General features: G+C 35.6%; 1 protein-coding gene across 1 annotated transcript in view; it reads left to right on the top strand.

The window, feature by feature from the left end:
* Positions 1–24,495, top strand: part of CDH19 (cadherin 19) — a 64,808-nt gene extending 40,313 nt beyond the window's left edge. The window contains exons 7-12 of the mRNA XM_030483901.1: positions 832–1,085; positions 4,276–4,412; positions 8,674–8,795; positions 17,607–17,724; positions 19,835–20,086; positions 23,497–24,495. Coding sequence (XP_030339761.1) covers positions 832–1,085; positions 4,276–4,412; positions 8,674–8,795; positions 17,607–17,724; positions 19,835–20,086; positions 23,497–23,987 — 1,374 coding nt within the window. The 3' untranslated portion in view covers positions 23,988–24,495. The remainder of the gene's footprint in view (positions 1–831; positions 1,086–4,275; positions 4,413–8,673; positions 8,796–17,606; positions 17,725–19,834; positions 20,087–23,496) is intronic.
* Positions 24,496–24,864: the final 369 nt, after the last annotated feature.

Below are 24,864 nucleotides of genomic sequence, written 5' to 3'. Positions count from 1 at the left end.
ACAGTATTAGATAGTCAGTGGTGTTTTTGTTATGACATAGCTTTGAAAAGATGCTTGTCTCAAAAAAGATATCAGTTTATGAATTGAGATATTTAAGAGGCTTTGATACTGTGTGATTTATTTTGGAATCAAATAGGAAGATATCTGGGTCATCATCTGAAATGATGATAGAGATTGATTGTCTAGTGAGATCCAGGACCCTGAAGAACTAAATGCTATAAATTCGACAGTTTGGGGTTTTATTTTATTCTCTATTTGGATTTATTACAACACAGGAAGGTATTTATTTCAGGGTTGGGTTTTTTTTTTAATTACAAAAGATAATGACTATATAAAATAGTAATGTGCTCATTAATAGTAATATGTTTAATAAACACTCATTGTTGCCTTTTGGCATTTATTTCTTTTAAAGACTAAATTTTAACATAATCCTCTTAACCCCTACAGATTAACTGACCCATTGTTTATGTGAAAGTAAGCAATGGTGTTCACTAAAGTTACACCTACATCAGTTTTAACATTAGTGAACCAAGTATTACTAGAAGTTGTTTTTCTTAGGGGTATCATTCTACAGGAAAACTTCTTTTACAGTGTTGTTTAACTGTAACATTAAAGCCAGCCTACATGTGAAAGCAAAAAAATGGCATAACACAGTTTAATTTTAAAATGCTTTTAACCTAAGAAAAAAATCTTAGTAGTAACTCCTTTAGACAAATTCCCAAGAGAAGGGTAGCACCTTTTTGTTTTTAATATCACACCACTTCCTGAACTGTATTTAATTCAAATGTGAATTAAAAAACCAATTCCACTTCTCACTCTCTTTCTTAACAGAGAGTGGATTATGAAAGTAAGAGGAGATACAGCATTGGTGCAAAAGTTGTAAACAGGTATATTGATGACCGTTTTCTGAAAGAAGGACCATTTGAAGACAAAACTATTGTCAAAATTAATGTGGAAGATGCTGATGAACCTCCAGTTTTCACCATGGAGAATTATGTGATGGAGATTGCTGAAGGGGCTATGAATGGCTCACTGGTGGGCGTTGTAACTGCTAGAGATCCAGATGATGATGACTCCCCAATCAGGTACACAATTTAAAATATGAACAGGCCTCAAACATAAATGTAGTTGTGATTTCCAAAAGTTATTTCTGTTCCTTAGCTTGGTTCATGATTACAGTTAATCATGCTTTCATCGTGATAGTCTAGGTTATTCTAGGTGTCATGGTTTAATCCCAGTATGCTTTTAAGGACAACACATCTGCATGCTCACTCCCCCACACACTGGGATGCAGGAGAGAATCGTAAGTGTAGGAGTGTGAAAACTCATAGGCTGAGATAAAGACGGTTTAATAATAATAATAATAATAATAATAACAAAAACAACAACAACAAGAAACAAAGATAACCACAAAAGGGAAAAGAAAAACTACAGCAAAGCCCTAAGGAAAACAAGTGATGCAAAAAAATCCCGGAACAATTGCTTACCACCAGCTGGCCAATACCCAGCCCCTCCCAGTTGTGTTGCTGATGGCGATGTCACTAGTATGGTATATCCCTTTGGTCAATTGGGGCCTGCTGTCCCAGCTGTGTCCCCTCCCAGCTTCTTGTGCACCCTCAGCCTGCTCACTGGTGGGGTGGTGTGAGAAACAGAAAATATGTTGGCACTGTGTAAGAAATGCTCAGCAATAATCAAAATGTCCCTGTCTTATCAACACTGTTTTCATCACAAATGAAAAACAGCCTTATTCAAGCTACTATGAAGAAAGTTAACTCTTTCCCATCCAAAACCAGTACAGTAGGTTAAATCCTGACCCCTACCCAGAAATCTATATAAATAAGCTTTGCAATCATTTTGAGATAGAACAATATTTTAGACAGTGGCCTGAAAGAGGCTACGTAAAGCAAGAGAGCTATGGTACCACAGCCAAACCTGTAAGTGCTTGGAGGTGTTCCAGTCTGTTCCAAATAATCTGGAGATACAGAGAGATGGACTCCTTGCTGGGAGGGAGATACAGAACAGCTCCTCTGGCATTTGCTCAGCTCAGTACGACTAAAAATTTACTAGCTCCTTACATCTACCACAATTGCCCCAGAAAGATATGATACAAAAAGAGCCCCCCAGGCTTTTAATTCTGCAAAATAATTTTGCTCTCTCTTGAGGGAGAAAACAGGTAATTAATCTTTAACATGGGGTTTATAATTACACCAGCTTCTTGAGTTGCTTGATGTCACTATGTACTGTGCAATTTTGACAAGATAGGATACAGGGACAAATGGATGAGACAAAATAATTTATGGTATGTAGATTCCTAATAGAAGAAATATATATATATTTTCGACAGAGCCTGGGGCAACATTGTCTACTACAAGGCATCACTGCCCATGGCAGGGGGGTTGGAACTAGATGATCTTAAGGTCCTTTACAACCCTAATCATTCTATGATTCTATGGTGCTATGATTCTGTGCGTGTTTGTGTATATATATATATCTCTACCTATAGTTATGGTTTCAGAGGTTTAGTCAAAGCAAGGTCATTTGTTATGATTTTACATTCATCTACTATTACTAAGTAAGCTAGTAATAGGTTAAATAAGAATAAATATAAATATACATACACTTTTTTTTTTTAAAAAAGGGCTTTTTTCTGTTGTTTCTTAAGATGACTGAAACAGCCCCTGTGAAACATTTAAACATAGTGCAATCTATGACTTCTTAGTTTGAAATATTTTGATGGAATTTGCTACAAAGTGAAAATGTCTACATAGTCTCAAAACAGCTATGCATATGTTATGTCACTGAGTCTCTTTAAAATAGAGTATGTCACTTCTAATGTAAAGATATGTTTATTGGGTGAAATGACATGCATATGAATCTAATTTTGAAATCATTGCTATCACAAATGACAGCAGCTGTTTATAATATAGAAAAGAGCTGCGTTGCGTTGTGGACCCCAATTTTCAAACAAAGTGAAAAAAGACGTGAAAAAACTCACTACATCAATAATAAAAAATAACAAAATATATCCAACATTGTTTTTCTGAAATTTATCTATCAAGAATCAGATTACAATTAAAAAAAAAAAAAAAACACAAAACACAAACAAACAAATAAATAAAACAAAACACTAATGTGAGAAAACCACAAACAAGCTTTAGATAGAGATGACGACAAATATTCATATAAAAAAAACAAACAAAAAAGGTAGATATTGAATTGTAAATCCCTAAAATAGAAGCTTATAAATGTCAAATCTTTGGGTCAAATAAGAACTTTCACTGACTCTTTTGTGCTGGTTCCTTGATTTATCCTTTTACTGATTTTCAAAACAGACAAAATGTAACTATAAATGTGTTAGGAGTCATCCAACCCCTGGCACATAATCTGAGCTGCAGTCCTAAGTGCCAAGAGGAGAAAGAAAGACACTGTCAAGCACAGCTAAAGGTACAATATAAGAGGGAATAGTTGCATGTGGGAATTCCAAACCGGAGTGGTAAAAACTTTTCAACTCTTCAAACAGGTTTTATTTCCATGAAATAAACTCTACTAGAACTGTGACATATGGTCTTCTTTTTGTATGTCATGAAAAATACTAGTAAATATCCTTTCCACTTGAACCAATATCTTTGGTGTCTTTTTCAGTCCATCTCTGGCCTGTGACCAGTGGTTAGACTTTAACAATTTGAATGGTATGTATGTATGTATGTGTGCATGTGCATGTCCACGTATGGACATATCATCCAGTGCCTTTTTAGTGAAGATTCAGGGACACTGGACTCATTTGAAATCATCTCTTGTATTATGATTTTGTACTCTGTCTAGGTGTCACCTCATTACAGATAGTTGTCTGTCTTTCTCATTCCCTTGGTATCAGAGCATGTCAGCAATGATAAAACTGATTTGCCATTATACCTCCACTTAGCTGTTAGTGTTTTTCATTTCACAAGTGCCACTTTTGCTGTTTCTTTTCAACGAAGTCATTCACCTGCTGTGAGTCTGACTTAGAAGTAAGAATGAATAATGCATTTCAGATTCAGTTCACATTAATATAGATCTGAGACATATTTAGTTATATGAAAAGAAGAGCTTTGATCTTGACAGCAGTGAATTTTAAATGTTTATAAGTGTACGTTTTCCATGATCTGAGTTGTTACAGCAGACATTTATATGTATATATGCACAGCTCTCTTTCCTCAGCTGACAATAGCTTTCTATGTCCTTGCCTCTGATGGAACATTTCAGTATTAGGGAATCTCTTTACTTTCTTTGGTGCAGGTACTCTATTGTCCATGGCATGTATTTAAAGAGATTGTTCAGCATCAATGAACACAATGGAACAATCATTACAACTAAACCTCTGGACCGAGAGGTAGCTTCTTGGCACAATATAACTGTTACAGCCACAGAGACAAGTGAGTAAGAAATTTAAGGAACACTGTGGTTTATAAACCGTGAACTGTAATTATCCTCTGAATATGCGTTCTTTTAAGTGGAGAATACATGCTTCTTTCTCATTATAGTACTGTTGCTTGCTACATTAAGGAGCATTATTAAAATGATTAGTTCAATAGAAGTGGGATGCATTTGAGCTCCAAGGTCCTGTGCTTTCATAAAAGATGACCTTATTAAAAAAAAAAGAGAATCACAAGAAAGGAAATTGTAATAGGATTGAGACTGTAATGCTTTCATGTTACGCTGAAGCATACAAATTGCCCCTGCAGTGCAAGATCTTATGTTGAATTAGACTCTGGTTAATTTCACGCCAGATTTTTGACTAGTGTGAAATTAGCCAGGGTCTAATTTAACACCAGTCAGAAACCTGTGAGTCAAAATAATTGTGAATGTAAGGCCCAAACCATGTAGACTTCTATTCAATGACAATTAAATCTGTGAAGCATCTTTTATACAGATTTCACCTGTCAGGTTTTTCTTAAAGTCAAATGCAAACAGGTGCTGTTTGTACTTTTAGTGATCTGGTTGCACTAACTCTGAGACAACACTCTAAAAAATCAACAGCTACTGATTTATAAGGAAGTTTAATATGTTTATTTGGATATTAAGTAATATTCAAATAAAAACTAATCACATTCATCTTCAGGAAGGGTAGAAACTTATGAAACTAGAGTCCAAACAATAAATCTGACAGGTTCTGCGAAATATTTTCAGTATGTTTTTTAATCCCAAATCTCAGTTAAATTCTATTTATTGCTAAGACTACTTTAAACACATATTCATAAATTACACTGTTCCTAAAAAGGAACATTCCGGTTTATATGTAGAATATTACAGCTAGAAGTTTAATATAGGAATGTCAGTAGCCATTTTCATTGAAGTCTTTCATTGTGTTTGGGAATCAATAGTATTATCATCCTTTTCAGCTTCTCTGTGAGTTTTTAAGCATGAATGTATTTTACTTCTCATGTTGTTGGGCAGCTGGCAGGTGTTCGTAAAATTGATCTCTGGCGTATTTTTGCCATTTTTTGAATAGTGCTATGGAAACACAGCAGGATGACTTTGGTCTGGAATTTTCTGTTTAGTTAAGCAATAAAATAGGAAAGAACCAAATGTTACAAATGAATAACTGTCTCCTGCAGCAAAAGAAAGTGAGTCTTTCACAGTAATAAAAGTTATTGTAGAGAAACCAAGCCCTCATTATCTTCATATTTTTATTCTTTATTTCTTTAATGATGATAAGGTCACTGTCTATAACACTATATTCAAAAGCATTGAAGTTAGGTCACCTTGGTCTGGGCATAACTGAAATGATTTATATCATGAACTAGTAGCATTTTATTCCTATAGTCATAACATATACTGTGTGTATGAGACATTTTGTGGATGACTTTGTTCCACTGAAACCAAATCTTCCTCAATTTCAACCAAAGGAGACACCCTGCTTCACCTAAAATTTTCCTTGAATATTTACCAGACACTGATTCCAAGAGTGGCTTTTTCTAATGTGTTGCTTCTCCTCAAAAAAATACCTGTGATTTCAGAAAAATTTAAAACTTCCATAATGTTATCTTCCAACAACAAGAGAGAGATGCCCTTCCTCATCATTTAATCATATTCTGAGGAAAAAAAACCCCAAACAATCAAGGCCAAACCAAACCAACCACAACACAACAACTGATATATAGTAAGGAAATAGAAACAGGACCATTACCAAACATAAATAAAAGAGAAGGGTTATTTGGTAAAACAGATGTGATATCTAAATGTTTGTGCAAGCAAATCGTAGGCTTTAAAGCTGATACAGTATCCATTAATCTTATGAATAAGCAAGTTAGGAATGTAACCACCACAAGTAAGGTGGTTACATGACTGAAACCACCAAACGTATTCCCTGCCTCCTAATAAGTGTTACAATTTTGTCCTCTCAATTCCAATCCAGCCAAATATCTGCCCTACACATCTGATTCTGACTTAAGTAAAAGAGGTTAAGTCCTGCACTCTCTGTATTATTTCGAAAAGGGATGTGTACTACTTTTTATGTTTATTTAAAAAAATAAGCCAAGCACTGTTCCATTGCCTATTGTATTATTATGGATGTTGGGATTCAACAAGTGAAACGTCATCCCACAAAGAAGTAATTTTGAGATGACTCTGACAGATCATAAGCTTTGGTAAATTAGCACGGCTCTGATGATTACACATGAGGAAAAGCAATGTGAAACTGCTGAGTAGCCAGCCCTTTATCTCTGTGGTAGTTGTTTTTGCTGCTATTTGTTTCCTTTGGCAAAAGACTCAAAGCTATCAGCACAGATTCCATAAGATCCAAGAAAACAAATGTTTACTCCAAGCAACTACTGAATTATACATTCAAAAACCAGGGAGGAACTAACCAAACCCATACAGTCTGAAGTGAGACAGAAAGGAATAAATTTTACTTTTTTCTTAAAGGTCCATTTGACTAATTTAAGAAAATGCCTTAAGGACTTCTGAACAGGTCATAAACTGTGACACTAGCACCCACCATGAGGCACATTTTCACTATAATGAATATTCTTGATATCGTCATACTTCTGGTTTAGGCAGAACAGATGGAGATATTGATAGATATTTAGGTTGATAAATATTTAGTATTCCTGGAATGCCTTAAGATTATTTTAGTCACTGGAAAAATGTCTTCATATGGTCCTTACCCAACAACATGTCCAAGTTAATGTGAACGTTACTGTTGCAGTGAAGCTTCTTGCCTACTAGAGTAATAAATTACATCTTGGGGAAGGCAGATATTTCTCAGTGCTATGCCATGTAAACAAGGATTTGATGCATTGACAGGCAAAGGATTTCTGAGAAGTATTCAGTATAGAATCATGGAATCGTTTAGGTTGGAGAAGACCTTGAAGATCATAGAGTCCAACCATTAACCATTGTTGTCCTTTGGACCCACTCCAGCAACTCAGTAGCTCTCTTGTAGTAAGGGGTCCAGAACTGAACACAGTTTTGGAGGTGTGGCCTCACTAGTACCGAGTACAAGGGGATGATCACTTCCCTAGTCCTGCTGGCCACACTAGTTCTGATACAAGACAGGATGATTTTTACCTTCTTGCCACCTGGACAGACTGACACCTCATATTCAGCCAGCTGTCAATCAATACCCCTTGGTCCTTTTCTGCCAAACAGCTTTCCAGCTGCTTTTCCCCAAGCCTGTACCATTGCATGGGGTTGTTGTGATCCAGGTGCAGGACCTGGCACTTAGCCCTTAGCCCTGTTGAATCTCTTACAATTGGCCACAGCCCAATAATGCAGCCTGTCCAGATCCCTCTGCATATCCTTCCTACCCTCCAGCAGATCAACACTTCCTTCCAACTTGGTGTTGTCTTCAAACTGACTGAGGGTGCACTAGGTCCATTTGTCCAGATCATTGATAAAGATATTAAACAAAACTGGCCCCAATACTGAGTCCTGGGGAACACTGGTTGTAACCAGCCACCAACTGGACTTAACTCCATTCACCACAACTCTTTCGGTCTGGTCATCCAGCAAGATTTTACTCAGCAAAGTATATGCCTGTACAAACCGTGAGCAACCGGTTTGTCCACGAGAGTGCTATACCTCCATATCTTCCTTCCCTCGGTATTAGGTGACATATTTATAAACATTTTTGTTACATAAACAAATAAGTTTTTCAGCCTCGTCTATACACAACTCCTACACCATGAAACTAGTACAGTTAGGTCTGGCTTTTCCTTGTCTGAGGTACTTAGAGCACTATAACCTTGTGTAAATGCAGTACATGCAGGAAAAAAGTGCCTTACATTAGCAGTTTGTTTTCCTTTACACACAAGAATAAGCCATACTAACATATCTTTTATATCTAAAGCCACAGTAATAAAGTATACTTGAATAACAGAAGCAGTACAGCTTTCATGATACAAAGCACTTAATAATTAAACCGGTTATGCAAATAATACTTTGAGCAAAACTATAAGCTCAGTCTATTAAGCCCGTCAGCATTGCAATTATTCCATGTCTAGCAGTGGCAGAAATATTTTTAAAGTATGTGAATTTTCATGAAATTTTATCCCAAAGCTCCAAAGTTACAAAATACTAAAGAAGAGTGACAGAACATCTTTAAGGATTGTAAAATTTTCTAATGTCCACATTACTTTAAAATATGAAGTAAATTATTTATGACTTTTTATTTCTGTCTTTTTTAACCATTAGGAAATCCTGAAAAAATTTCAGAAGCAAATGTATATATCCAAGTTCTTGACATTAACGATCATGCACCAGAGTTCCCTAAATATTATGAAACATTTGTTTGTGAAAATGCAGTTTCTGGCCAGGTAAGTGTGAAGGAATTAGCAATCAGTTTTCTCATTACAATGAAGATTTGTTCTGTGATGCTACTATTCACTTCAGTATTGATCGTTTCAGTACTGTACATACAGGTGGTATTTTGTCTATTTCCAAAATTAGTTCTGTTGATATGTTTATAGTTTGCAATTTAAATTTCAGAAGACTGACATTTATTTTTCCCACTTTAAAGCAAAATCAATACATCTTGTTTGTCTTCAAAAACAGGTAATAGAGTAGTACAGACAGAAAACTCTGAAAAAAAAAACAAACCCAAAACATAATGCACAGATTTGCTTCCAGTTAGTGCCACAGACGTAAAACTTAGGCCTGGTATTTTCAGCAACAGCATAACATTGTCTGGAAGAACCAAACTAAGACCAGATTCATACCAGATTCTCATTTATGGTGAACTAAATTTAAACCCTGTCTAGTTCAGTAGAAATCTGAAAATGTTTCAATCATAGCTCATGCAACACCTTCACTAGCTGGCAGCTTAAGGGATTGTTGTATTAAACATCCTTCCCTGGAGGATTTTTCCATTTCCTATTCATTACCCAGGGGAATGTGGTAACATCAGTCAACTGCCCCAACTCCCCAGGTACACTGTTGACTTCAACAGTTGTTTGTTCTTTTTGTTTGGTTGTGGGGTTTTTTGTTTTGTTTTGTTTTGTTTAGGGGTGGGTTTTTTGTTTGTTTTTTGTTTGTTTGTTTGTTTGTTTTATTTTGTTTTGTTTTTTTAAAGCTACAAAATGAACAACAGAAAAAAGCAACAGCAAAAAGCTATAGACAGAAAAATGTGTGTGTTTTTTCATGACATGCTTTAGCATTACTTGGACATATTAAAAAGTCCTTTGAGGTACCTGTGATGGCTCTTTTCAAATGTTTTACTGTGTTTTGATTTCTGAATCACAGAGCCTCTCTTTTTACCACAGCTTGGTTTACTTTGACCTTAGTCTGCAGTTAAATAAAGCTTTCTCTGTTGCTAAAGTAATTTCTTCCTAGATTTTTACATCCATTCATACTTCTGTATCAGCAGTTTATTTGTTCATTCTGCATTTGGTAATTTCCACTCTGCAAAAGCTACGTCTCGTTCAGAGGTGCTTGGAGCAAGCCATTTCTTTTGGACTTTGGTTAACTCATTGACAAATCAAGTACAGGCACTAAAGCAAACGCCATTTCATGTTCCTTGTCTTTAAGACACCATGAATTAAATATGGAAGCTTATAAAATGAATATTTGTACTCCATGTTTTGGACTTGCCTACAATATAAAAACCCAGGTGATTTATTTCCCATTACTCACTAACAAATAACATCTGTGTGCTAACCTATTATTGGCTACTTTTCAACAATAATTAAGTATTCAACACCTTTGTCAGCGACATGGACAGTGAGATTGAGTGCGCCCTCAGCAAGTTTGCCGATGACACCAAGCTGTGTGGTTCGGTTGATACGCTGGAGGGAAGGGATGCCATCCAGAGGGACCTTGACACACTTGTGAGGTGGGCCAATGCCAACCTTATGAAGTTTTACCAAGCCAAGTGTAAGGTCCTACACCTGGGTCGGGGCAATCCCAGGCACTGCTACAGGTTGGGTGGAGAAGAGATTCAGAGCAGCCCTGCAGAAAAGGACTTGGGGGTGTTGGTGGATGAGAAGCTTAACATGAGCCAGCAGTGTGCGCTTGCAGCCCAGAAAGCCAGCCATATCCTGGGCTGCATCAAAAGAAGCATGACCAGCAGGTCAAAGGAGCTGATCCTGCCCCTCTACTCTGCTCTCGTGAGACCTCACTTGAAGTATTGTGTACAGTTCTGATGTCCTCAACATAAAAAGGACATGGAGCTGTTGGAGCGAGGAAGGCCACGAGGATGATAAGAGGGCTAGAGCACCTCCTGTATGAAGACAGGCTGAGAAAGTTGGGGCTGTTCAGCCTGGAGAAGAGAAGGCTGTGTGGACACCTCATAGCAGCCTTCCAGTATCTGAAGGAGGCATACAAGGATGCTGGGGAGGGACTCTTCCTTAGGGACTGTAGTGGTAGTACAAGAGGTAATGGTTTCAAAGTTAACCAGGGGAAGTTTAGATTAGATATAAGGAAGAAGTTCTTTACAGTGAGGGTGGTGAAGCACTGGAATGGGTTGCCCAGTGAGGTTGTGGATGCTCCATCCCTGGCGGTGTTCAAGGCCAGGTTGGACAGAGCCTTGGGCGACATGGTTTAGTGTGAGGTGTCCTTGTCCAGGGCAGGAGGGTTGGAAGTAGATGATCTTGAGGTCCTTTCCAACCCTTACTATTCTATGATTCTATATGACTGAGTGATGAGCATGATATCTTTCCCATTTTACAGACAGGCAAAATGTTACTCTAGATTTTTATTTTTTTTTTTAATTGCTATAGCTTTTTGAGAGTCATAGGCATCTTTAGTTTAACCTTTGGAGACAAAGACAGGAATGTTAAATAATCTTCTTATTAACAAATGATCTTAGGAAGAACAACAGCAAATTGCTACTGAAATACATAGTTATCACAGTCAGAGTTTATGATATTTTATTCAATATTTATAATTTGAAACAGAGTTGATAACTTATCTCCTTCAGTGCTATTATTCTTGCTTTTACTTTTTAATCACAGAAAAAAGGTTCTTTATTTTCATCATCAAGAAACCGAAAGGTTCAAATGTGATTTTATAGATGTCCTGGTTGTCCACTGAATAACACAATTTACATTTCAGAAGAACCAATTTAAGCAGTTGAAGGACTTAATCAGGGCATTACATTCCTTTGTATCTTAGCCATATTTTTGCAATCAATTCCAAACAGCTCAGGAATCTACTTACGTGTTATGAGTTGAGATCAAAGCTTGCATAAATACTCTATCGCATTTCAATTTCTGAAGTAGCTGTCTCTAGCTGGAAATAATACACTGAGACTCTCAGAGATGTTCTGCACTTCTTGAATCCACTTCCATCCCTGATCTCAGCTGAGTTGTGTTTACTTTTATGGGATGCTCCAAAATATATTTACATCCCTCAGCTTATAGGGTTTGGGGGAAGGGAAGGAAAGGCTCTGCAGAGGGAAAGATTCTGTCAAAAAATAAATTGTCTTATTTGGGTGACTTTTTTTTGGTGTCTGCCCCTTTTGCAATAAAAACAACATAGAGTCAAATAAATTAGCAAATAAGTTATCTTTACATAGCCTTAGAGTATGCTAGGTTATGATAAAGAATGTAAACCACATCATACACAAAACTAATTGTTGTTCTAATTATCCAAACTCAGAGGCAGTTAATAGTAGCTTCACTCTAGAGAAGGCGGCTTCTTTTGAAGTTTTGGATTTTCTGAAAGATTATAAAAAATTCGTTGTTCACTTCTATTGAATGAGTGTTGATCTTCATGTCCCTATACGGTGGATTTGTGAGAGTTACAGACATGTTTAGCTTAACCTCCAAAAGATATCCAAACAGAAGGATTATATTTCAGTCTGTGGGACTATAATCTGAAGTTTGGCAATAAAAATGGATGTAAAGAAGATAGATAGGTGGGTTTAGGCGTAATTTTAAATCCATTCATCATGTTTATTAGAAATTTTGAATGGATTTTTCACTGTCCACTTCATGTCACAGTTGTACTGTCCTTTAATCCAAAAGTCAGCTGTACACTAACCACAACTAAAGTTTCCTTTTGCACATTGAAAAATCACTTTCACTTCACTAGCAGTATTAAATACATTACTTTCAAAATTATTTGAACATGAAAGTTGTTATGTAAAATAGACTTCTATCCTAGTAAGGCTATAGCTAGTAACAAACCGAATAGAACAATATTAATAAGGCATCCAAACCCCTGATTCCTTTTTCATCAGACCTTTTGACTTTATAGATGTATGTAGACATGGTAAATGATCACCACAATGAGGTATTAATTCTTTGTAGTTACTGTTCGTGTGTGTGTATGGTAAATAAAAACTGTTGAATTCTAGAGGAAACATTCCATAAATATAATCAGAACACAAAGTGGACCAAATTTGTCCCAAAGGAGACAGTAGAGACATATCAACAAGAATGGATTTGACCCAGAAAGCTTAAATCCCAAGGCATTAATAAATTAACTCAGCCTGAAAGTGCAGCTTGAAAGTTTGACATAAACTGTACCAACTATCTTATGTGTAAAGAGGCTGACCCTCCAGAATGTACGTATTTATATGCATGGTGATTTCAGCTCTTTTATGGATATTGGTCTTTCTTCATATCATGCAATGAACAGATTTCAGCTGAAGACAAACCACACTGAGCACACCTACGTTCTGATTTACTGCTGTCTTCTCTAATGCATATTTATTCTGCAAATTCTGAGTTCCTGTAATTTGGGGATCACTTATAAAGTGACTTTGGTGTTGCAGCTTGCTTAGTAATTTTTACTAGATCCAAAGAAGTGACTGTATATGCAGAGCACTTTGAATTAGAGAAAAGAAAAAAACCAAATTTGTTTACTCAGTACTTGGCATATAATAAAATAATCAGCAGTTGCAGTGAAAGTGAAGGGTACTCATTTGATATTACTTTTTAACATAATGAAATGTTGACACAAAGAAAGAGAGGAAATCTTTAACCAGATTCTAGGGGTATATGTTTAATGTTAAAAATGAGCAGTTTGCTGAAACCTATCCTTCCTAACAAATCATGATGTAAAATGATTTTTGATATCAGAAAAGTGAAAGGGATAGGTTAGTAAGCCAAGGTTTATTATTTCCCCTTGTTATTTTTTCTTCATCGTTTTAAAAAACAATCTTAGTAGTAGTGATAAGAAAATACAAAGTTAAAACAAAAAAAAGCAATGGGGTTATTCCTTAGAGTACAAAACCATGGCCAAGCTGTGAAAACAACATATATTCTAGCAGGCCCTTACTCTAAACTACACCTGTAGATGCAGTGAGTATAACTTGTGACATTTTGAAACAGTGGGAACAGTGGCGTATGGAGAATTCCTTTTTCTGTTTTATAAGGACCATGACTCTACAACGTTATCTCATAGTAGAATGGAACCGGTGGGAAGAGTTTATCAGCATATACAAGGCACCTAAGTGTCTTGGTGTTGTGGTTTAAATCAGAACACATGGCATGAGCTTTGTAATCATTATTCCGTTGCTGAAACGTATATCTTTTTAGTTACAGATGAGAAGAATCATCTTACAGTAGACCCAGAGAAATCAGACCAATATTGTGCCAATTTACTTTAGAAAAAATTGGAAACAGTTAAAAAGGGAACCTTGGTCTTGAGGTAGAAGGTCTACCTGGAAAATGTAGGTGGTGACTATAGTGGACTAGAGTCTTTTACATACACTAAACTCTGATGGTCATCAAACACTAATAATCAATAACAAAAATCCTACTACTTAAAATGCCTCTGTCAATATGAAGAAAACCAGTTCTTTACTCTGCAAACAGGTGCGTGATCAGCTCTATTACATTCTATAAACTACAACAGAGCTGCTATTGAAGGACACAGTGCAGAACAAAAGAAACTAAAGTTGAAAGAGAGAGGTAGCAAATCTGTTCCTACTTACTTCCATCTGTTTAATGGGGATGGTAAGACTATATTTGGGTATGGACGAATGCACAAAGGACTCAAAATTATACACTCAGATACTCTACCATCAAAATTAATGCTACTGATGGCTGTGCAGATGGACATCTTCATAATTAAAATTCAGTAAGACCACTTGGAATTGAGGAAATTAATTTTCAATGTATTTTCTTCAAGGCTACCTAGCAGTCATCTACTCCATACCTTGTTATTTGTAAGACAACACCCAGTTAGACATTGAGTCCAGAAGAGTTTACAGAAAATCAATGTGAGATCAGAGCTGTTACTGATATCTTAGGCTCCTTCACTAATGATATTTATTAGTTGAAAGTAACCACTAGTCTGATGGATGAGGAAGTTGAGTTTAGCAGGACACATTTGTTTGTGATCTTTGATCGAATTAACCCTTGCTGTTCCCAGCAGGGATCTCAGTGTGTTTGGAAAGAAATAGTAAATGAGACCTACCCACTATGAACTTAAATCAATTTTTCAAGAAAAAACAAGTGAATTAATCTGAATTTTAAAGAACTGTACATTTTCAAATGGACTGCTAGATTATTAAAGCTCCTAGATTAATGAGACTTGAAATAAGAGATTTTACAGTAATTAAATTTCAGCCTAATCAATACAACAACTGATACAACCTTGCAGAAGGGACATATCATTCACTCTATTTTCTTTGTTTGCACACTAAAATGTAGGGTATTTTTAAACCTTGACTCACAAACAATAATTGCTGTTCTTCATTCTGTGATGCCCGCTTCCCCGGTGAAAGGCCAGAATCTCATAGTTTAGATGTAAAAAAGCTTAGGAAACCAGGGAAAAATAAAACCAACAAAAGTTTCCATTGTCTCTGGTGACTTTTTCTTTACAGTCAGCAAAATCAAAGCTGCCTGTTGCTCTCTGACTATTTCATAGACTCATCTGGGTTTTGCTGAATCTTAGTGGAAGTGATATAGTAAGAAATAAACAATTAGGGTTTGCCCTGTCCTTATGTTCCAAATATTCCCTGGCTTGTAAGGTGAATCCTTAAAGGAATGTGAACATGTCTAGAATAACCACAGGAGTCTTAGGTTTGTGTCGAATAACAGAATAGTACAGATCAAAATAAAGGAAGGTGGGTGATTTTTTCAGGGGACCAGATACTCCTCCCAATTTTATTGATTGGATTAAATATAAATAGAATTTATGGGGGCAAATACATTCTGTATGTAATCTAGGGGAAGTTATTAATGAAATAGCAAAACAGTAACTAAGTCACAACTGTAGTAATTTAATGATATTCAAACATGAGAGGCTCCTAAAAAAGTACTTTTCAAAGACATTGCTAATACCTGATTAAATAGCTATTAATCAGAATGAAAACTGGAAGTATAATTAGTGCTTTTGTCTTGATTTGCTTTGGTTTCTTCCTTTGGTGAGTGGGTAAGTAATTCTTCTCTACCAAGTAACTAAACTAGAAACAAAACAAAAGAAAGAAAATTAAATGTGGCTAAGATGTCTGTGTAGATTGCTATATTACTCTTCATCTTCAGTCTAACTTGATGATACACTGAATTGTATGGACAGACATACAAAGCTTTTTCTCAGCTACAGCCTTGGAGATGTTAGCAGCAAATTATTAACAAAGGCCAATATAGTTTTGTTGGGGTTTTGTTTGGTTTGTTTGTTGGTTGTTTTTTGGGGTTTTTTTAATTTTTGAGGTATGTGCCAGAATTATCAGGAAAATGTGCCATTGTTCAGGTTTTAGACTGGATATATAGTTTTCTTCTCTACTGCTGTTCATGTTGAACATGTTCTGGGAACTGTAGCCCCTTAGACAAAATGAAGCCCATGGTTTATTATCGAGGTAATATTAGTGTTCAGATATTGCTCTTCACTGATTTCCTGATCTGCATGCCTATACCTGTATTTGTATCACCTTCGCTATTCATTTTTTTTTTGCTCTGAGGAAAGGGAAAAAAATTTCCTCAAGAAGCTTCATCCTCTGTACACTGGCATCACTGATCACTCCTCTCATTAGTGGCAATAAAAAAGTCTCAAGGGTCCTCATTTTTCCACAGAGTGGAAATACAGATTTGAAATAAATTTCATATAAAAAGGGAACAGCGCTAAGAATACAAAGCGTCTGGGGTGCAAGACACATTTTGCACTCTGCTGTGATGATTTCATCAAACTCAGCTTGCTTGAAAAGAAAAAGAATGTGTGCTGAAGTCTTAGATCTCTGAAAAATGGTTTAATCAGGAAAGAATTTTCAAAGGCACAGATGGAAAGCTATAGTCACTTCCACTACCTTACTGCTTTGCTTTTAAAGTACTGCTTCTAGCATTCACATGCTTTCTGGTTTGGGGAAAGTTGAGGCTTCAAGTCTCTTGGTTACAAATATCTACAAGACATAGATAACTGGTAAAATAGTGTCAAGTTCTAATTGGGCACTATCTTTTTTTGAAAGTTGGTGGTCTTGCCTCAGTTTGCTTTCTGATCAGCAAAGATACTGACTTACTAATATATGTTGATGCTTAGGTCATTAAATATTTATTGATAAAAATAGTAAGTATAAGCTTCTTTTAAGCAGAAATATTGTTAATTATTTTAACCAAAGTGTAGTTGTTTATTTGCGGAGATGAAAGATACTTTGAATCATAACTGTTGGGTTTTATTTTATCTTGCAATGACTATCTGATTTGACATATTTGTAAATGAAGGTTATTTTGTTGTCTTGAAAAAAGGCAGTCAAGAAGTTCCATAATCAGTCTGTTATAATATTCAGAATCAACAATTCAGAAGATGAACTTGTCACCGTATCTCACTTACTGGAGATACAATATATCAGTTGAATGATGTCAGTATATTTGTGGGCTAGAAGGAAATGGGTTTTGTATAGAGGGATTAGTTCAAATGTAGAATGATATACTTTTCACCTTGGAAAAAAAGGGACAAAACACTGAATATATGATTACTTTTTTTCATTTATGGAAACTTCATTTACTCCTCGTCTTTTTATCCAGAAACTCTTTTACGTTTTTCTCAAGATTTTAATGCTTGCCTCTCACAAACAGATGAAAAATCTAAGCGGAGTATTTGCAGAATACCATGCACTCAAATGCATATACACAGATCACATCTCTAGCATTAACAGTTTAACATACCTGTCATGTCCTTTTATTGTTTTAAAGGACAAGTAAATATTTTTATTCTTAAACAATTCTGTTTATCTGTGTTTCCAGCTAATTCAAAGCATCAGTGCAGTGGATCAAGATGACTCAGCAGAAGGTCACCATTTTTACTTCTCACTGGCTCAGGAGGCCACAAACAACTCGCTTTTTACTGTCAAAGATAATCAAGGTAGTGTCATGTTCATGTAGCTAAGTCCTTCCTAAAGAGGACCATGCTTCTAAAGGAGCTCACATCACTAATTTTATAATTTCTACTTACATAGAAATTGTCATTATAAAATATAAACATTTCAAAACAATAAATCAGTAATACCAAAAAGTTTATTTTCGTTTTTCAGATGAGTAACACGAAGAGCAAAAGACAGTTTTATTATCAGGAAACAAAAACGTGCTGAGATGAAAAATACACTTGTATTCCTTAAAATTAATTTTCTTAATGTAGGATATGATGGGAAATACCAACTTTCTATAAATAGAAAGATAAATAGACAATAGGTAATAAAATAGATAATAAAAAAAATAAAAAATTATCTATTTGTCTAAGAAACAATGTTGCCAGAAAGAGAAGATTGCTGTTAGTATGTCTGTTACTTCATCACTTCATCAAGACCAAAATTATAAACACAAATAAGAATGCACTGTTATTTCCTCATAAATTTTAAACTGTGTATGCTTATTACTGATGACATCAGACAAATGTCTTCTACACATATTTTAATTTTATTCAGAACTGATAGTGATTGAGACTCTTATTAAAAGACTGATATAGACATGTATCAAGCAAAGCCAGTCTGCAGTGAAAACGTAAGTGCTATATCTGATGGAATTTCAGGGAAGATGACTGCTTAGATTCAGTCTACTGAGATGACAAAGAAGAGCTTCTTCAGACTCAGCTAAAGTACCCATTGTTCTTATTGACTTTGTTAATTATTTGAATGTTCTGGTCAGGTGAATAAATCAATGGAAATAAGTTTCGGAAAGTTCAGACTATATTAAATGGTGAACTACTTCTCTCAATATCTCCAAAATTAGTCAATGTATTAATATGCATTTCAATTCCCAGCTACATTAACCTCTCAGTGCCAAGAAGAGATTATATTAAGGTCAAACTGTGTACAAGCCACAAGTCTTTCCCACTGTTGCTCATTCTGCACAAAGCCTGAGCAGAGCCACACACAAGGCCATACATCCAATTCCTTTTGGTGGCTATCGATGGAAGAAAAAAGTATCTTCTAAAATATGGTACCATCAGCTCTCAATCTCTCCCATTCTGCTGCATTTCTTAGAAATGACAGCATGAATTGGGATAGTTCTAGGCAAAAGCAAAACTAACTCTACAGATCTGGAGCATTTTATCTTATAGTTACCTTCTGAACTATGACAGAAACCTAGAAGAACTTAAATGTGAGGGAGTTAACTTCAGTAGACTATTTGTATAAGTGTTCTATACATATAATGGCAGAAAAGCTTTTTTATTTTTCTATGTACATGTATGCACACATGCAGTAATTCACCCTGCCACGATAAAATTTTCTGACATGTAAATATTTACAGATTTTTTTTTTTTTTCCATTACACACAGATACAGACAGGGTTAATTTGTTTTTCAATAAGCTAAGTTTCAGATTTTAATTAGTTGATATACAACAGGAGCTGAACTTACCATTTCTCATACAGAACTGATTTCTAAACACTAATAGTTACAAAACAAGGTGAGAGCCTCTAGCAATTTTTCGTTAATTTGGATAGTAGGAGCTCAGCTAGCTCCAGGTTTTGAATCAGGGAAAGAAATAAAAGATTATTTTAGTGGACTTTTTTCTTGCTTTCTCTTCTTTTCCTTGCCACCTGCTTGGTCTGTGTGCTGCTAGACACATTTTTGAAGACTTTTGATTGGTAAACTGTCTATATTTTATCTGAGAACTGCTGGATTGGTAGCAGCTGGTTATATGGAACCATTTTAAGAACCAATTAATTAGTCTGAGCAGGCGTCAGGTACTGAACACAGTAGGATTTTTTTTAGGTCTGAACATTAAAACCAGCTCCTAGGTCAGATTTTATTATTGCCCCTGGAATACATGTATCAAAATTAAATGAAATTTATTCACGAGTGACACAGAAAACCCATCACGTGTCAGTGCCTGGTTTTACTTTTTTTAGGTTTATGAATATGTAGCTTTGGACAGTGCCATTGTTTTTAAATAAGTCAAAGTCCACTGGAGTTTTATTGTTGTTGTTAGAAAGTGATAAATGCATATAATGCATAATCATTTATCTTCTAGATAACACAGCTGGAATTTTCACAGCAAAAAGTGGCTTCAGGAGGCACGAGCAGTTTTTTTTTTACTTGCCAATTTTAATTCTGGATAACGGAACCCCACCACTGACGAGCACAAATACTCTCACGGTCACTGTCTGTGACTGTGACACCGAAGCTGATACCTTCTACTGTCGATACGGAGCTTTCATGTACTCTGTGGGCCTCAGCACTGAAGCTTTAGTTGCTGTTTTGGCTTGCACACTGATACTCCTAGGTACGTATGATTAAGACAACTTACATTATTTCCTTCAGCAGTGGGCTTGGTTAAGTGACAAAGACGTTCCTGTTCCCTTGACTGGAAGACTGGAAGTACTGTGCTGTATAGAGAAAAATGCAGTAAGGCAAATGTTTGATTTCTTTTCTGTTTTCTTAACTATAATTCTCTCTCTCCCTTTTCTCTCGCTCCCCACCCCCCCTTCAGTTTTCAGTAAAATTTGAATTCTAACACAATATCCTAAAAGTTGCCTCTAATTGAGTCATGGTCCTTCCTGCTCCTCCAGCATTGATAATAATAAAGATTTGAGAGTCCAAAGTCCATGTTGTGCCCAAGTAAAGCTGAAGAGAGCATTACATAAGAAAATTGGCTAGTATAAGAATATATTATAAAGAAGAAGCACCCTACTCATTCTGCCTTAGGTATGCCAAATGTAGAGCTAAGATCAATAAAAAATAATAAAAGAAAAAGAGAATATGATACTCTCAGAGAGCAACTCCATAAGCAAATAGGGAGTTTCTTTGTCAATTAATATGGTTGCGTCTCCAGATAACCTTTTCTTCAAAAGTTGGACACGTCCTCTTTCCTCTCAGGAGACACCATGTTAACCTCCATTACATTTGGGACCTTGTGGATGTGTAATGTGGGTTTTAGAGCAATTTAAATGCACAGGAGTTGTGCTTGTACCTTAGCAAAGGGTTATGCATATCTGGCAAATGATGCTTAAAACCAGACCAACCCCCTAAGGCTGGGTGTTCCTGCACTGCATGGTGCTGTGGCTGCAGCAAGGCATATTGGAGTGACAGCACTCAGGAAACTGCGTCTTCACCTGGTGAAGAATCTGCTATCACTGCTACAATGTACAATGCATTTACATTTTTCTCAGCAAAAGCATATACCTGCAGCATTCAATGAGTGACACATTATAATGGCAGGCACACTGCACTAATCATTCCCTAAAGGTTAAATATCCATCCTGAAACTCTGTACCTGTCTGAGTTAGGGAGGCTAAGGCATGGTAGCTTCTGAAGCCAGGAAAGAAAGAGAAGTGGTAAATATCGGTAAGGTTGTTTTTTTTCCAAGGCAAAATGACTGACCTTAGAGCTTGGTAACTGATGGTAGTCACGGGCCTCAAGACCAAATTCAAGTTGATGCCAATAAAAACACAGGAAAAGACTTCCAAATCCCTGTTGCCTGTGTAATATGGCATATCCATATTATGACATATGGCTGTATGTTTCATAAAACGCCATATCCAAAAATACCCCAAAATGGTAGATTATGCAGTAAACTCATTTTTCTACTAATGAAACTTCAAACATGGCATTCCAAAATAAGAAAATAAAGATACAATCAGAATTTCACTAAGCAGTGTGATATCAAATAATTATAAATTGTACAAACCTAACACAATTTTTTTTAATAAATCATTTGAAAAAACAAGGAAAATATAATCTGAATCAAACCAAGAAAAATGCAGCATAATATCTAGCTACACAAATATAATGTCCAGAAGAAAGAAGTAATAATAACAGAAATTACACTGCCTTAAGAAACAAAAACTTTCAATGAAAATTATTCTGTCAAAGTATTTGTTGATGAGAGCAAATACAACAGTAACATTTTTATAATCTCTTATCACTGAAACAAATACACCCAATTTCAAATAACCCATTTTTTTTTGTTATAAGAACGATATCTAGGTAAGGAACTTTTGTTTTCTACTCTCATTATACAATATGACCTCTACTAGTCTATAAATAACAGTGTACAACACTAAGCATATCATCATCAACTGCAAGAAAAAGCTGAGGGTTGAAACTGAAGGCTTGCAGCTCTATTCTGATGCTGTATTTTGATCTGCCATAGTAACAATAGAAGACACGAAAGAGAAGTCCAATAAAGCTAATGGAATTATTTGGAGTTTACACCACTGAAAAAAGAAATTAACATTTTTAAAATCACCAATATTCTGAATTCTGTCCACAGAGTTATAGTTTATTTTCCTTAGCATAAGAATAGAAACTGGCTCTAATAATTTCCTGTTGGTACCCTTGACCTCCTTCCTGAATCTCTTGGTGATAACTCACTGATTTTTTTCCCAAAATGAAAGTCTATAATTTAGTCCCACAGTTAAATAAGTTACCCAGAAGCAGGACGCTTACCTGTTAATTATGAGTCAGCATTTTCATATGGCTTTGAACTCTCAAGATAAGGTGACATGCAGGAAATTGCAGAAACAGAATGACCTACAAAAAAAAACCCGTGTTTTTATTTATCCCTATGAGCATATTGAATAGATGCAGCACGAATGAAAACAATTGTTTCTTCAATCAAGGTGGGAATACTCTTGGCCAGACACTAGTAATTTTTTGACTGCATAGCAAAGTCCAGGGATGCACTAGTTCTCCTACTTCCATCTCCTGGTTTTGAACAGAGAAAACAGGAACATACAAGTGAATTTCTAGTTTCTAGACTAGGGGTTGGAGAGTTGAAACTATCTGGGTCTTGTAAATATAGAATAACATTGCAAAAATTTTTATTTCAAATGCTTTTAAGTTTTGTGTTAGTATATCAGAATCAAATGAAATAGTGTACAGTAAATATGTAGAAATAAAGTCCTACTTCAGGATCCTCATAGCCCTATGCAAGGTAAAGTCCTGTCATTGTTGGTAATTGTATCATGTTATGTCCTGAGTAAAAAATTACAGTCCACAAACTACTTGTTAAATAGAAATGCAGTTAGATTTAGTTAAAAACTGGAATCATTAATCTCTATGAAAGTCATAGATTATTTCAAAGGGATCATTCAGCTAAAAATAGAATGAGGTAAGATTAAAAAATAATGCATTAAAATGAGATTTTAAAAAAGCTTTCATATAAGACAGAAACAAGGTCCTCTGTTTCATAGGCCTTGGTAGTAAGTGCTGCCACAATGTCATGTAAAATATAGCGATAGGCTTCAAATTTCCTGACCAGCATACCAGAAACAATTGAACCACACCCTGCATAGTCTATAGAATGGAATGAATCAACCAATTGAGGAGGATATCTTGCTCATTGCCTTATTTTTCATTTGATCTTCCTGGGTCTTTAATCTGAGACAGAATGAGAGATTAAGATTTTAAATTTTGAATATGAAATTGATATATTCTCTGATAAACCAAAAGAGTTTCAAAAAGTATAACCTGTGTTTCCATCAGTTTTAAGCTCCTATAAAATTCATAAAAATTACAGCTCTATAAATTTGTTAACATAGCTTCTTGTTGCAATAACATTGATATTAAAAGACATTACAATTTTTAATTCTTTCTAAGCACATTCAAAGTTTCTGGGTCTGTTTATTTTCTGTTTATTTTTTCCCTTGTGTTATTTGGTTTGTTGTTTTTTTGGTTTGGTTTTTTTTTCAGTGTTCTTTTTGGCAATTCTAGCCATAAGGCAGCAGAGGAAGAAGTCTTCCTTTTCAGAGAAAATGGAAGAGTTCAGAGAGAACATTGTCAGGTATGACGATGAAGGAGGTGGTGAGGAGGACACAGAAGCCTTTGATATTTCAGCACTGAGAACCCGCACTGTCATGAGAACGCACAAACCTCGGAAGAAGGTTACCACAGAAATCCACAGCCTCTACAGACAGTCTTTGCAGGTTGGCCCTAACAGTGCTATCTTTAGGCAATTCATTTCAGAAAAGCTTGAAGAAGCGAATACAGATCCTAGTGTTCCTCCATATGACTCACTTCAGACCTATGCATTTGAGGGGACTGGCTCTTTGGCAGGTTCTCTCAGTTCTTTAGGTTCAAACATGTCAGACACAGATCAGAGTTATGACTACCTTAGAGACTGGGGACCTCACTTTAAAAAGCTTGCAGGCATGTATGCTTCCCATAGAAGTGTGGGGGATTAGTTACAGTTTCATGTGTTGCTTTGTTTTCCTAAATCTCAGCAACCAGAAAAATGGTGGATTTTTAGAAAGGAGATCATCCCACATTTAAGCATGAAAAATAAATACCCAAATGTTTTTCCTGGAAAGTCTTGGATGTAAAGATCTTTTGAAAAAATCACACCAGGCATCTCTTGAGGTGAGGGGATGGAGACTCACCTTTGAAAATCTTGTGGCTATTTAGGTGACTGAATGCAAACTGTGCTGCTTTGGATATCTAGACTCCATTCTAAATACTGAAAAAATGGGTCCTGCAAGTACAAAAGGAGGAGTAGAAGCCATATATAGATATTGTAAATATTCTGTCATACATAAGCTTTAAACTGTTTCCAAAGTTAAGACAGATTTTTGCTGTTGCAGTTGAATATATCGATTAACCAAAGTTAAACATGCGTATTTGTATAATGCTTCATAATATAAATAAACTTCTATGAAAAAATAGACCCTAGATATTTTAACACAATTATCAGAAGTGCTCACAGAATCATCTATTTATTGTTCTTAAGTTGATAAAACTAAACCAAATGACTTTTCCTGTAAGTGTAAAAATAAAGACCTATTACAACATCAGCAAGTGTTTGCTGCCATTTTAGTTTTTAATGGAGCTATTGGAAGATGTATAAACCAATACTTAATTTAGCAAATAAGATGGAAAAAACAAAATCAGTTCAAGTTAGAATCAATATTCAACCTAAATACTGCAATCAACCACATTATGTTACTGTACTTAGAACAAAATGCTGTCCAAATACAGGTTTTTTTCCTTTTATTAAGAATTTAAAGGATGACAGATTTACCAGCACAGATTTATTTTTTTATTATGGAGTATAAAATTATCTGC

Source organism: Strigops habroptila, chromosome 1 (genome assembly GCF_004027225.2).
Source record: "Strigops habroptila isolate Jane chromosome 1, bStrHab1.2.pri, whole genome shotgun sequence".
Taxonomy (NCBI): Eukaryota; Metazoa; Chordata; class Aves; order Psittaciformes; family Psittacidae; genus Strigops; species Strigops habroptila.
This window is presented reverse-complemented; position numbering and strand designations above follow the sequence as displayed.